The sequence below is a fragment of the Nilaparvata lugens genome, chromosome 3 (genome assembly GCF_014356525.2).
Source record: "Nilaparvata lugens isolate BPH chromosome 3, ASM1435652v1, whole genome shotgun sequence".
NCBI classification, from domain to species: Eukaryota; Metazoa; Arthropoda; class Insecta; order Hemiptera; family Delphacidae; genus Nilaparvata; species Nilaparvata lugens.
Genome location: NC_052506.1, coordinates 69,151,181 through 69,166,088, shown reverse-complemented (window position 1 = coordinate 69,166,088; position 14,908 = coordinate 69,151,181). Strand labels below are relative to the sequence as shown.

Sequence of the window (14,908 nt, the reverse complement as noted above, 5' to 3'; positions counted from 1 at the left end):
GTTTTATATACATACTGTACCAAAAAAATTTGCAAAACTAAAACCTGCGTGAATTATCTCATTATGCGGTTTGTACAAAAAAGTTATCGTTCCAATACGTGCAGGTTTTTTTTCCGTTTTACATTCTAATCAGGCCAGAAAGAAAGAACAAAGGAAGACATTTATTTTTCAAATCAACAATAATAAACAAAGATATTGAATATATTACAGTTTGAAAAATTAAGAATGGCACCCCAGAGAGAACTGTGTGGGCTTGATCATATTACAAATAAACATGAGGATAAATTAAAGGATCTAAAGGATCAATTAAAGTTTGTTTCTCACTTATCATTTTCAGATTCCGTGACCGGTTCAGTGGAAATCTTCTTCCTATGACCCCATGATTTCGAATGTGATGAATATTTCCACTGAACCAAACACGAACCCCGATACTTGTCAGTGGGAATCTAGCTTCAGGGGACTGTACTGATTCTATTATTGTTTTTCAGAGCTTACTTTAAAATCACTCTTACTCTAAATATTAGCCCAAATACTCTTCTTTAAATACATCAGCAATTGTGGCAGAGGGAGAAAAGCAACTGCTAACTGTAAAGGTTGAGCTACTTTCTAACTAATTCAATATTATGTGATACTTGCCCAAGCAGTCAAATCACTTGTGAGAATACAGCTTGAAATGGGAGGGTGATCAGTGGAAGGTTGCCTGAAGCCTGATAAACAGCCTTGTGGGGATATGGGGAGGAGGGACACCTCTTATTCTCCATGGTGGCTTTCCAAGGTGGGAGGAATTCGAGTAGACTAAAGCAATACCTAAAATACATAAACTTATTTCGGACTCAAAAATAGCTCAAGGTAGCCTTATTTTTCCTCTCCTGATGATTTTAATGATGCGCTTTCATTAAAAATTGACAATAAATAAAATTTCTCTCTGTGTGAATGCCAGTCTTGGTACACTCTTGGGAACACTAGACAGTTTAGTGAGTATGCATCAAGTGGGTATGAGAGTATGGCATTACTGAGGATGCACGACATTATCAAACGTCCACTATAAGTGGCAAGGTCCTCAACTCAGGGATAGACAGTCCTACAAAATGTGGACTTAGCTTGCTAATCTCTTATCAGAGCGTAAATATTCTATGTCGTCCTTTATTGGAAAAAAGATTTGATTCCCTATTAGACCTGTGTAACACTGTAAAATTAATACAGTACTGATACATTATTATTATTGCCCATATATACAAATTATAAAGACCTAATAATAGGTCTTTAAAAGGATAGCTAAACCAGGTTTAAACATTTTTGAACTATTCGTTTTTGAAAAGCTGAGAAACAAAAAAATCGAATGATAGAAATCCTTTCATGACAATCATCTATACTAATAATAATGGTTCTGTTTATAGCACAGACATGCTGCCAGGGCATGTCCATAAGGGAACACGTCAAGAGAAAAAAAACCAAGTCCATAGATGGACAGACAGAACAGAAAGTAGAAAAAACACATATTCAAAAAACAAGCAGCATGCAAGTGCACTATTGCGAAAAGTAGCTAATTACAGTTGCTGTGTCACATTCAAAAAATTCCCTAAGGAGTAAAAGTGATTATCATGCAGCAACGTCTTCAGTCTCCTCCTCAAGACCGCCTCAGGCAAACCTCTGGCGGAAATGGGCAGCTTGTTGAGGATGGTAGGCCCACCGGCTGGTAGGCCAAGCTGCTCTGCTGAGTCCTCCCCAATCAACAGAGAGGGAGGTTCAGCTTCTGTGCCTGTTTCTGGTGTCATGCCGATGAAAGTCACCTCTGGTAGGCAAGGCGTCACGTCCCCGAGAAGCTGCAATGGCAGACCTGAAAATGTAGAGGTTGAAGACTGTCATAATGCTCTCCCTTACAAATAGTGGCTTGCAATTTGCCAGATAATCAGCCCCATACAAAATTATTATGGCTTTCTTCTGCACCAGCAATATCCTTTTTACCTCGGTGGTACCATCCCACAGTGTGATACCATAAGCCATCACACACAATGGAAGAAGGCAAAGTAGTGCATGCGGGCCCCAGGGATGCAACCTCTCAGTCTCCTCAGCAGGAACAGCACTCTATTGAGCCTGCAACAGACACCCTGAATGTGATCTCCCCAAGCAAGCTTACAATGTAAAGCCCAAGAGCTTCACCGAGGGGAAGTTGTATAGATCACCATTCCTGAGGCTGAACACTATAGACTGGGTCTTCTCGCTGTTGAGCAGAAATCTATTTGCTGGGAACCAGCCAGCCACTACAGTTTCCTCTGAAGCATGCATCAGTCCATACAGGTCAGCCATGTCCCCATTGGTGTCCAATAATGAGGTATCATCAGCATAGCATACCACTGTCCTGTGTGTGGAGAGAGCGACACATAGTCGATCTGTCTTTCAGTCCTATAATTCTTTACAACTATTTTAATTTTCTACTATTTATAACAATTTTTAACTATTTTCCCTGTGTCATACCGTAGGCAACAGTTTTTATAGGCCTAACCGTTTTTAATAGGTAGGTCTCCTTGCAAAACGATATAGGGATTATTTTAGGAGATATTCCTCAATATGTTCATAGCGTTGAAAAGCGTAGTTGTTAGTTGTATCTGACATAGAATTAGATCCATTGTTACGAAATTGAGAAGAGTTGCCAAAATTGTCTTCCCAGCTTATGTAGTAGGCCTAAACTTGCTTAAAATGCATCAAATGTTTTTCTGTGTAATTCTATTATTGATAAAAACCTTAATCCTAAAATCCTAAAGTCCTCGTTGTCCTTAGTTATAATATTTATAATGAATAATAATTAGCGTGTTGTGCTTTGTTGCACCTCTGCTCACTATAGCAGCCACAGCAGTCACTGTTACCAACTTCATTTTGATTTTGCTGCACTGTTGCTCCATATAACCTACTAAGTATTTTGCGTTGCCATGTTGCAAATCTGGAGTGTAGAAAAATTTTTCCTGCACTAGAGTGGAAAAGTGATTCTTTGCGTTCTGTAATCAGTGCAGCAATGGCCACTTTTCAACGTAACTGTAGGAAAAAGAATTTTTCTCAACGGTCCTATACATATTTTGGGTTGCTGAACTCGAATCTGAAATTAGTTGACACGCCAGAGGGCGGCTTTACCCCAAGACCTCCCAAAATATCGGACTTTTTCAATCTTTCCATTAAACTCAAGAACCTTGAGTTTTTCGAGGAGAAGCATTCTCTACAAATTAAAGATAATAAGATTTCCAATAAATTGAGTGGTTGCACAGAAATTTTACCATTTTCGGTTCCGGAGCTACAAATTTTCAAAAAATGAGTATTTTTTTCAATGGTTTCCCAAATTATTCAATCCTACAACTTCTACTCTATACAACTTGGATATTTTCCTAGCAATGATTAAAAAATCACACATCACGTGAAAGAACAATCACATAAGTGTGGTAATGTAACTCACTCTTCATCTCTAGCACCATCATAATCATCATTCAGCTCATACTAGACTTTAAATACCTATGTTGAATAAGTTGTCTGGAATAAATCGAAATTGAAATTTGATAAAAAATAGAAAATTCCTCCTTGAGTGTATTTCAACCCATATTCCCATACAAAAGAAAATGGCCAATTTATATATTCAAAACTGTGTATCTCGGTAACCCTAAATGATAAAAAATGGTAATTGGTCTTGATTTGAAGAACAGAATCTTTTCTTTCATGTGAGGTAAATGATTTTCGTAAAAATATAAACTTGAAGTAAGATATGTTTGTTTAAAAAATTCGAGAAATTTGCGATATTTTTTTCATTCTCACAGTCTCGACAGATGTTCCTGTACACATCAAGATAATAGAAAAACTGGATCACAACAACTGAAAGACATAATATACCGTGATGCAAGATGGATTTAAAGCAACTTAACTTATAAAGCATGAAATTGTCTTTTATTTGAGACTAATCGCAAGTTTCTATCATGTATTGTACTCGTTTTAGAGACTTTTGAATACCAGTAAAATCGAAAGAAAAATGAGAAAATAAATACAGTTAAGGTCCAATAAAAATTAAATGATTTCACAGACATAATGGCTTCACGTGTTCACTCATTCACAATGGCTGCCGCCTGTACATGCTCATTCGTTCACTGGTTCACGAAAACAGTTAATTTTTTCAAGTAGCAGGTAACAAACTGCTCCAACGAATATGCTACTCAAACAGATACTAAGCATGCGCAGTTCTACAGCGAGCCTCGCCTGAATCAGCTGGCTGCAATATTATTGTGAGGTTATGTTATATTTTTGATGACAGTGTTCTTGCTTATGAACGATCCTCCTTTCTTATGAATGGTTATTGATTGTTTGAGATTGTTTTGTTATTTTTTAAAGATTCAGGTTAATTTGCAGGTTTTCCAATCCTTGTGTTATTTTGTAACGTGCAAATATGACTGATTATTGAGATCAACAAACTAATTGGATTTTAGAACTAAAAATATTTCAGAGAATTCTTTACATATAATAAAGTTAATAATTTAGCCATAAATTACCATTTTTTACCAATAATTTGGTAATTTGATCATCAACCATGGTTAAACGTAAGGAGCCATCAACACCTAGAGACAATGAAGGTAGAGATTGTTGTTAATAACCGTTACAGTACCTTAGAAAAATTTATCTACTTACATTGAATAATAAAGCTATTTTGCTAAGGATAATTTGAATGCTAGTAAACACTTGTATGTGGCTTATTCGTTCAGTAGTTCTGTGTGTCATTGTGTATATTGAAATTGAACTCTATGACGCCATCAATCCCAGAAATGTGGGTAATGGATGAAGCAGAAGGTATTCAATTCAATTCAATTTTTCTTCTGTCTGTGACCAGTGTATATACCGGATAGACAATGTCGATTAATAAAAACACAAAAGTTCAAATATGTACACTAGTTTCAAGATGGCAAATCGAAGAGACTGACAAAACATACAATCTCCTCCTCACTCAAAGAATAGAGGGAGGTTAATTAGCTTCTCTCGGAGCACTTTCTTGAACACTCTCACCTCCAGCTCCCGCACATGCAGTGGAAGTCTATTGTAGATTTTAAATGCGCGCATTGTGTAGCAAGTGTGCAGCTTAGCCAATCTAGAGTAGGGAAGGTCAATGTTGTCTCGCCCTCTAGTTGAATAGTTGTGTATCTGGCCTCTTGCTTGGAGTGTGTGAAGTTGGCCTTTCAGAAGTACAAGGGAGTTGGCACATATTGACTGAAGACAGTGAGTATTCCCAGCCTCCTGAACAGCGGGCGACAATGCTCCAAGTATGGTGATGATGTTATTATACGAATCACTTTCTTCTGTAGGAGGAGAATTCTGTAACATCCACTTGCATGCCCCCAAAGTGCAATCCCATAGTTGATGTGGCTATGAAACAGACCATGGTATGCAGTAACCAGGTAACTCCTTGGAACATGGCTTCTCAGTTTCCGTATCAGATATGTTAATTTGGAGAGTCGGTTACTTATAATATCAATGTGCTGGTCCCATGTCAGTGATGAGTCAACCATGAATCCAAGGATCTTAACCTCAGGCTCACCAAAAGGAGGTAGACCATGTCTCAGGGTGCACAGAACATTCTGTGTCTTCTCTCCATTCATACAGTCTGTTTGCCCTAAACCATGTGCTCGCCTCCTCCAACAGTTCAGCAGACCTCAGTAAGGCCAATTGTGGATCCTCTAATTGTGCAATGAGAGTTGCAATTACAGTATTAAAGGTACTGTAGGCCTATTGAGCAGTAAATTAACTTAAGCCAACATCAAGCAGTTATTACCGTCAGAAACAGACAGTAAAATTAATATTGCTGGTGAAGCGGTATCCGAAAGTGGCTTACAGCTTTATAAAGGCTATTAGGCTAACCTTGGGGCCAAGCCACACGAAGCGTCTTTTCTGGTATTTCCATACGAGTCGGTATTGTAGGAAGCTCTCCGATTGGTTGATTATCAGCTTATCCCCAATTCCTAAACACCAACTCAATCAGCCGATCGGAGAGCTTCCTACCATTGGCTAACTACAATTGGCTGATTATCAGCCAATTCACAATTCCTAAACACCAACCCAATTAGCCGATCGGAGAGCTTTCTGGCCTGCCGACTTGTCCGGAAACGCCTGAAAAATTGCTTTAAATCTACTGTGTCAATTAAACAATTACAATCTTATGGTTCGCGTAGTTTGCCCTCATGGATCAGGAATTACTTATTTCGCTGCCTGAAGATACTTGAGTCTTGTCACGGCCGGACTAGAATCCCTAAAAGCTACTATTTGATGGTATTGCTATTGACTGAAAGTACTAGGTACGCGCTACTATTGAATTATGGAAGGGCTTGTCTGGGGAATATCTTCAAAATAGTTGAGAGTAGGGTCCTTACCTGGAAAGTTTTTGACCTTCAAAGCTCATGTTTGGAAAATTTGGAAACTTTTTGACCTTGAAAACTCATGTTTGGTAACTTTTTTATTCAGTTTATCAACGACAATGTTATAGCCTAATGATAATTCTATGTCATGTTTTTAAGGGTACCTGGACTAAGTGAAAAGTTATGAACTTTAAAAGTTTAGCTTATCGATGTTTGAAAAAAAATTTCTATGATTAATAAAAATTTATTAATATGGTTAAAATTGCACAGATGAAAGCTAAACACTAAACCTTTGACAGTAAAGATTAGAATCATATTTGCTATTTATGACATGAAAATATTATTTTGTATGGAAATAATATTACCTTTTTATTAATTTAGACTCCGCTCTTCCTTGCTTTGTCCACATAGTTTGTCAAAAAATGCATGCATTGGAGATTGAGTCTGACTACATTAGGTGTTAGAGATGATCGGATTGGTTCATTGGTGTCAACCTCGACCATTCACTCCTATGGCAACCAGGTTTTTAATGACAACGTTAACAGCACTTATGTGCATCTTCTTCCACACTGGATGTCTTATGTTAGTACTGACAGACCAATATCTAGCTCTAGATGAAACTGATTAAACCGTTCACCATGTTCGCTGTGATAAAATTTGTCTTACATAGTATCTAGGCTACCATCTAAATCTCAATTTTTTTGTTTCAGAAGCTGAATCAAGTGAATCACCAAGAAGACATAAGAAGCATAATAAAAAACACAAGAAACATAAGAAGAGAAAGTTTGAGGAGTTTGAAGAAGTGATCGACGTATTAGATCCTTCAAACATCAAACTTACGATTAAGTTACCCAGTGATGAAGAAAATATAGACAAAGTGTGAGTAAAAATAACATCTAATTGATTAAATTGGTGTTGATACAATATGATGTAGGTAAATGGAAACCAAGAAATAGAATATTTGTTCACTTGTATAACATAAACAAATGAATCTATGAAAAATTGTTTCAATATTATTATATCTTCTTAGGATTTGATCATTCGATTCAGTGCAGTTGTATATAATTTATTCGTTCTATTTTTCAGTCTGAGTGAAATCGGAGTTGCAGTTAAAGCACCGGTCGAAGTGAAAACCTCACCATTAAGTAGTTCACCATCTAAATCCAGTTCTTCGAAAAAGAAAAAGAAAAAAGGTAAAGATGGTGACACTTCCAGCGAAGAAGAAAGATGGTTGGATGCCATTGAATCCGGAAAATTGGAAGAAGTAAGATTGGTTCTGTTTTCCTCTTCAATCCTTGCTCTATTCGATTTTATATGAAATTTAGTGGAAACTGGAATTGATATTGAATTTCTTTCTCAGCTATTAATTAGACGCTGTTCAGTTAATTAAATAAATTGATTTATGATTCAGTTTCAGTTTTATGATTCAGAACTTTCTCTATGGATGCACCTTTTACATAATACTTCAAAGGCCTTGTAATACAGAAAATATCTGCCATTATAATAGATTTGATATTTGCTTAACTTATGTCTTGTGTGTGAGATGCTATCTCCTGTACTACCAGTGGTTTTAAATTTTCACATAATTACCGTGAGTATTTGATTAGCATGCTAAGAAAGTACTTGTAGTGTTGCCAGTTTTGATCAATTCTAGTTTAAATTTTTTTTGCATATTTATGATTAGGTACAATTTTTCGAAGAGTTTGGGTGTTATGGCGATATCTATTCAAATATATTGATTAACGGCCAGGTTTCTCTGAATGGATCATCACAAGTAGGTTGTTTGAATACAAAAAAGTATAAAATAACATAAGTATAAAGTAACAGTTGGTAGTCGAGCAAGGTTGTCATAAAAAATCTTTTAACCGGTAGAAGCTCTTCCCGATGGGCCACCTTGACAGTGAGTTGTTGCAAAATTCGCAGGTAATGCCAGCAGGCAATGCCAGCACTGGAAGGCAATGCACCACTCTTGACAGACAACAAGGTAGGCCTACATAGACGTTTTTCCTTACTCCAATTCTGTATGAGTGCTGAGTGCACTTGTTGTGAATGTAATAATGTTTATGTTTATTTATACATTGATAGATACAATATCATTCTCAACTATGAATGATTGGGAAAGAAACAACAGGCTTTGAGACCAAAACTGTTCCTTTTCAAAATTTGGAAAAAAAATATCGCGATATAATGATGAGAATCATTCACTTACTATACAAATACGGTACACGAGCTTCTAAACTGTAAAATTTCATACTGATCTCACTCGGGAATATTTCCTATTCTCAGATATTCACTAGGTAATCTTCGTATTGGAATTAGAATAGAAAATGTTTGTTCTAGGTGGACGATGAACTCAAAAAGATTAAACCAAAAGATCCGAATCTGATGACAGCTCGTCAGAGGGCCATGTTTGAAAGGAAGAGTGACAAAGAAACTCCAGGAGAACAACTGTTAGCTTTACCATCAGGTAATCTTAAATTCGATTACAAAAGATTTTATATGGCCAAAGTGTATCACACTTCGAGCGCACGAAATATCAACAAAATAACTTAACACAACTAACTTTCAAACCCTTCAAATAGATATTAATGCTTAACTAGGTACGTATGGTACTTACCTGTTACATAAATACTTCAAATAACTTTCCAGGAACTATTTACTGTCAAACTAGATAAATTATGATATGAGCTTAATTAATTACTCTTGTGAGATGCTATCGTCTGCATTTCCAGGGAACGCCTACATTTACAGGTCTTAAACAAACTTGGATTTGATAAGAAAAATGTTACTGTATCCAAATACTTGGTTTCTGTTCAATACTTGCACTTATAAAATTCATATAATCAAAACATTAGTTTTTTCAATAACAGAGTAATGTATTACATATACGTTAGAGTGCTAAATTCAACTTGAAGAATTCTCAATCTAATAGCTAAGTTGCTATGAATCCTTTTAACGTCATTTGAACAGCAATGACTTATACTCACAATTTTACATGCTTATCCATCCCTTTGAGAACTTTTCTTTTACACTAAAGTATAATGTCACAGTCCAAAGTCAGAGTGAAAATAGGCCTACAGTAAAATATGGAAGAAATTGGTCGATTTTTCAACTGTGATTAATTTTTTCAAAACAAAATTATGATACTCATTTATATGTGACATAATCATACACACTATGATATATGAATATGTTGCTGTGTTCGATCTCGGCTGAAGTATGACAGTCGTAAGGCTCATGACGGCTTGAAGTATATATTCAGGCGAGGTGGTATCTTCCCGCAAGGGACTCTCCACCAACCAATAAACGCCATACGAATATTATATTATTACGTTTCTATGTTAACAGGATATAGAGAAAAAGTGATGACTCCTGAAATGGTTCAGAAAGCTGCCATCAATTCTCAAAAACGGAAGCAGCTAGCTGATGAGAGACGAGAGAAAGACAGGGTATGAAATTTAAAATAACATTTTCCAACTTGAAAATAAGTTTCTCTTTTCTTATATATGGAAATCACAATATTGAAAACTAATCCAATTGAAACTTTTTTAACTGTAATTTGGCACAATCAAGTTACTGAAGCCTCTCCCATGGATAGTAGCGGATAGAGTACGTCTCTCAAAGAAATATCTCACTAACCTTAGTATCCGATTCTAAAGAATCTTTTTGTTAATTATTTTACACTGCTAAAGCTGAACCTTCAATTTGTAGTTTAAAAGTGTTGAATTAGATTAATTAGAAGTGTTGGCAACTATATTGCTTTAACAATTCAAATTGATCAATTTAATAATTGATCTTTTTGCGTTCTCATTTTTTTTCGATATGGATTTCGTAAAATGTCTTCACCTGCATGGAAAACATTACAGGCTAATCACCCGCTTACTCGAGGTTCTTCAACTTTCAATCGCAATTGTTGATTCTTGTGCAGGCACAATGTAGCAATGCTTGGAATATAAATATAGTATGCTGGCAATTCTTGATGTAGGCTATTATCTTTACCAATAAATTGTATTCTTGCAATTAATATATTCTTTAATTAGAGTTCAACTTGATATTGCATTTCATCAAGCTCCTTTCAAGACTGAGAAATAATTTATTGGATTTTATAATTTGAATAAAATTATATTTATTTTATAAATATATTTGATTATATATTTTCAGAAAAAGACAATGGAACGGCTGCTGAAAAAGCAGGAGAGTAAGCTAGGAAAACTTGCTGGCAAAGGAAAAGGATCAAAGCGTTTGGTTCCTCATGTGGTTTATTTAGATACACATGATGGCAAAGCAATTTCATTTCCATTAGGAATGGACATTCCATTGAAGCAGTCTGAGTAAGTACTTGAATACCTACTTATCTAATTATCCGGAATAAAGCTTATTTAATTGGTGGTGATACCACGATGATCTGAACTCCAGTATATTGATTTTTAGAAACTCCTTTCAAGCTTTCTCTTGTAAATTCGAATTTTGACTCTTTCCTCCAGTATTGAAGTTTTATATATCAAATTTATTGATATGATTTTAAAGAACATTTCTATTGCACATTATTTTCAAAGAAAGAAAGCTCTTCAAAACAAGTACCAAATTTTTAAATGCAGCTGCACAAGAAGGTACACAGATCACTTGCAACACAGCTTGGAGATGTTTGAATGCTGCCGTCATTATTATTCATTTTTGCTGTGATGGGTGGGAAAATAATACCTTGTTGATGAAACAAAACTGATAATATAGTATCCTTTTTATATCTTAAAAACATAAAAACGTCTTTAAATTATTAAAAAATATATTCGTTTCATTCTATTACTAAAAAATCGATTTTCCCTAGTTATTTATAAAGAATACCTTTTATGTAAATGTCTAAATACTGTACTCCTATAATGAATGGTATTTTCCTTCTACCCACCAGAGTAGAAATACTTGACTTGAGGGCTTTAGGCGTGTACACAGAGTGCGGTCAGTCGTCCCAAATTATATCTAATAGGATTTCTAAATGATATTATATTAAGCGAGCAATTTCTGTATTTTTATATATTTAATATCGGGGAGCGAGCTTCGCTCTGGAGTACAAAAGCATGAAAAATTTATTACGAAAGAAGAAATTATAATAACATTCTTACAGAAATGTTCTATCTAATCACAGTAAATTGAGATTAATTCCCAGGGGAATGCAAAAATTTCCCTCACAAAGGCCCAGTTGCACAAAAGCCGGTTAAATTCTAATCCTTATTAACTTCACGTGAACCAAATCAGAGAAGACCATTTCAAAAAGATGGATCTACTGGAATTAATCAAGATTGAAAATAACCCGGTTTTTTTGCAACCGGCACTAAGTACCTGATTGAATGATTACAAAAGTTCAACAGCTGAGTCATAATTTTGACACAGTCCCACACACATGAACTCGTTAACTCACTTCCATCACCAACCGACGACGAAATAATTATTATCAGCTGTTTTTCCAAGGATGAATAATAATTCTCTTTTCAATGTCCTTCAGCAAGTTTTCTCAGGGATGAGACCTAGTGCAATCGAATCTTTATATTATAAACCTACTATGTTCTGAATTTCTTGAGAATCGTTAGAGCCGTTTTCGAGATCCGGTGAAATACAAACATATATAAACATCTAAACATCCAAAATATTCAAACATATAAACAGAAGTTGTTCGTTTAATAGTATAGGATATCTGGTTCTTTATTTTCAACGGATCTCGAAAACGGCTCTAACGATTTTCACAAAATTTGGAACATAGTAGGTTTATGATATAAAAATTCGATTGCACTAGGTCTCATTCTTGGGAAAACTCGCTGAACGACATTAAAAGGATAATTCATCCTTGGCTGAAACAGCTGTGGATAGTAAAGAAGTGAGTGAGCGAGTGAGTATGTGAAAAATCAAAATATCGCATCCCTAAAATTCATATGATGACATAGCCAGCTGTGAAATATAAACACGATCATTTTAGAGAATTGTGTTATCGTTATGTTTATCAATAAATAAAAATAACGAGCGAAGCTCGGTGCCCCGATATTGAAGATGAATTGAAGAACAGCTATTATGTGAAATTTAGTATAAATTAATAAGCGTCTCTCTCTTTCTCTCGTACTGTACCTTTCCATAATTTATATTAATAACTTCAATTTCCAAGAACGTGAAATTCGGAATGCCTGACCAATCTGTGTGCGCGTAGCTAGAATGATTGAGATTTTAAGTTATGCTTGATGAATGAAGTACTGTGTCATTATTGGTAGAATTATATTGATAAATTTTAATTTCATCCTTTTCAGAGTACCCAAACCTCCTTCACCGAAATTTTGTGAAGTAAAAGGTTGCTCAAACATACGAAAATACAGTTGTTCAAAGACAGGAAAATCGCTCTGTAGTCTTCAGTGTTACAAGGCAAATTTGAAACATTAATGTGATGAACAGTGTAAAACACTGGATATTGTTCTGCTGGATTTATTTTTTTTGTACATGAATTGTGTTTGTGAGATTTTAATATTGTAAAAATCAAGTTGTAATATATGATATAAAATAGAACATCTAATTGAAACATTTGCTGTTTAATTCAATTCAAATTTGCTCAAAACTTGTCAACATTGGTTTACTATAATTAATTATTGTCAAAAGATTTTATAGTATTGAAAAAGCAGGTTGCACATTCAAATACAATAATTTACGTTGATATTGTTGGTTTTTCTATACTGGACTATGGAAAGACTACATTAGATTCATTCAAACTCGTCATATACCGTATTATAATATATTAGCTTCTCCTAGTGCCTAAAAATACTTTGGAGCTGCAGAAAATGGATGAGCGAACCTGTTGATAATTGAATATTGCCTATATGTATTATCAAAGCTTAAACAGAATTGAATCAGCTGGTATCGAATTGCAAGGTTTGTTGCTAATTGAGACGCGACGCGACGACATGAACCTGTTTGCTAGATGAGTTAGTATCATAATATGATCAAATAGCTAAGTGCTAGCTTCATCTCAATGAGTACATTATAATATGATATTACCTCATCTAGCAAACTCACGTCACGGCTCAATTTGCGACAAGCCTAATATTGTAAATGCATACCCTCATTTAATCCTAGATTATTGAGAGAAACTTGGACTGTGCTTTCAATTACAAGTTTGTGCCCTCAAGTTTATTGAAACATCATTATTGAATAATCAAAAATTTGTAATAATTCAATTATTATTGTATTAGCAACTCTCACCTGCGCACCTGATTTTCCTTGCAGGTGATTAATTTCTTTTATTTTTTCTGAACGTTTTTTTTGTAGTCTGTTATTTTATTGAAAAACCAACAAAGAAGTTTTGATTTGTAAAAAAAAAATTTGAATTCTTCATAAATTGGAATTATGTGTCATTATTAAAAAAAACTATGTGTAACAACTAGGATGGTCTGTTATTTACACAAAACTTGTAATCTCCTTCTCACTCAGTATGCAGATAGGCAGTCAAACAGTTGCCACACTTGGCTGGGTGTTGCTTATTAAATTCAAGACACCAGATAGATACATGGAACTCTATTCCAATAGTGTCTTTATGTCATATGCTTCCTCCTATTAAAAGCATGGTATGCCAGAGGCTGTGGGAAAGTTAACAGATCAATAGTTTGAGATATGAATACATTAATAAATGCTGTTTCCTTTGAATGATTTCACCTACTGCACAGGCGGTAAGAAAAGTAAAAAAGGTCCGTATTTTAAATACGTGTCACGTCTATGTCCATAGGAGTCAACCCAACAGTGGCGTTCACTTTTAGCCACCAGTAGTGACAAAAATTGTATCAAATCACACAAGAGCAGAATGCAAACCCATTCTAAATGGGACAAAATACTGAATTATTTTCACAGCCTTCATTAACGCTGTTCGGTACACTTTTCTATTATTTAAATTGGATAATCTTTTCCAATAATTATATTGTTAAGATCATTATAAGAGTGAGAAAAAGTAGCAACTGAGATTTTCAAGTGGTTTAATAAACGAGTTATGGATCGTTGAAGTGCTAATTCCGTTTTCTTTCCAGATCATAAACGGTTTAGACTATATTAACAGAACTTCTCTTAAAAATGAAAAAAAAAAATGTATTTTCCTAACTAGAAAATTTTATTCCCCATATCGTTCGTTCATAAATAAAAAAGTAACATTTTTTGTAAATTCGATAACTTGTTTATTTTGGCATAAATCGCGAAAAAACGCATATTAGAACAAAGCCAATGATAATATACTAAAAATTGAAAAAAACTCCAATAGTAAATTCGAAACAGTTTATGATCTGGAAAGAAAACGGAGTTAGCACTTTCAACAACCCATAACTCAGAACAATGCCAATGATAATATACTAAATTGAAAAAAAAAACTCCAATAGTAAATTCGAAACAGTTTATGATCTGGAAAGAAAACGGAGTTAGCACTTTCAACAACCCATAACTCGCTTTTTAGACCACTTAAAAATTTTATTTGCCACTTTTCTCACTCTTATAATGATCTTAACAATTATATTGGAGATTATCCAATT

General features: G+C 34.8%; 1 protein-coding gene across 2 annotated transcripts; it reads left to right on the top strand.

Annotated features, from left to right (window-relative positions):
- Positions 1-4,213: 4,213 nt before the first annotated feature.
- Positions 4,214-12,924, top strand: LOC111052139 (INO80 complex subunit B). 2 transcript variants are annotated; one of them, XM_022338769.2, is made up of 7 exons: positions 4,214-4,601; positions 7,082-7,250; positions 7,458-7,635; positions 8,712-8,838; positions 9,720-9,820; positions 10,533-10,702; positions 12,659-12,924. In XM_022338769.2, exons 1-7 carry the CDS (start codon positions 4,559-4,561, stop codon positions 12,786-12,788), a joined length of 918 nt encoding a protein of 305 aa, XP_022194461.2. In that variant the 5' UTR covers positions 4,214-4,558; the 3' UTR covers positions 12,789-12,924. The 2 variants fall into 2 exon arrangements, with proteins under 2 accessions (XP_022194461.2, XP_022194462.2); XM_022338770.2 differs by having other exon boundaries at positions 4,249-4,601; positions 7,085-7,250.
- The last annotated feature ends 1,984 nt before the right edge of the window (positions 12,925-14,908 follow it).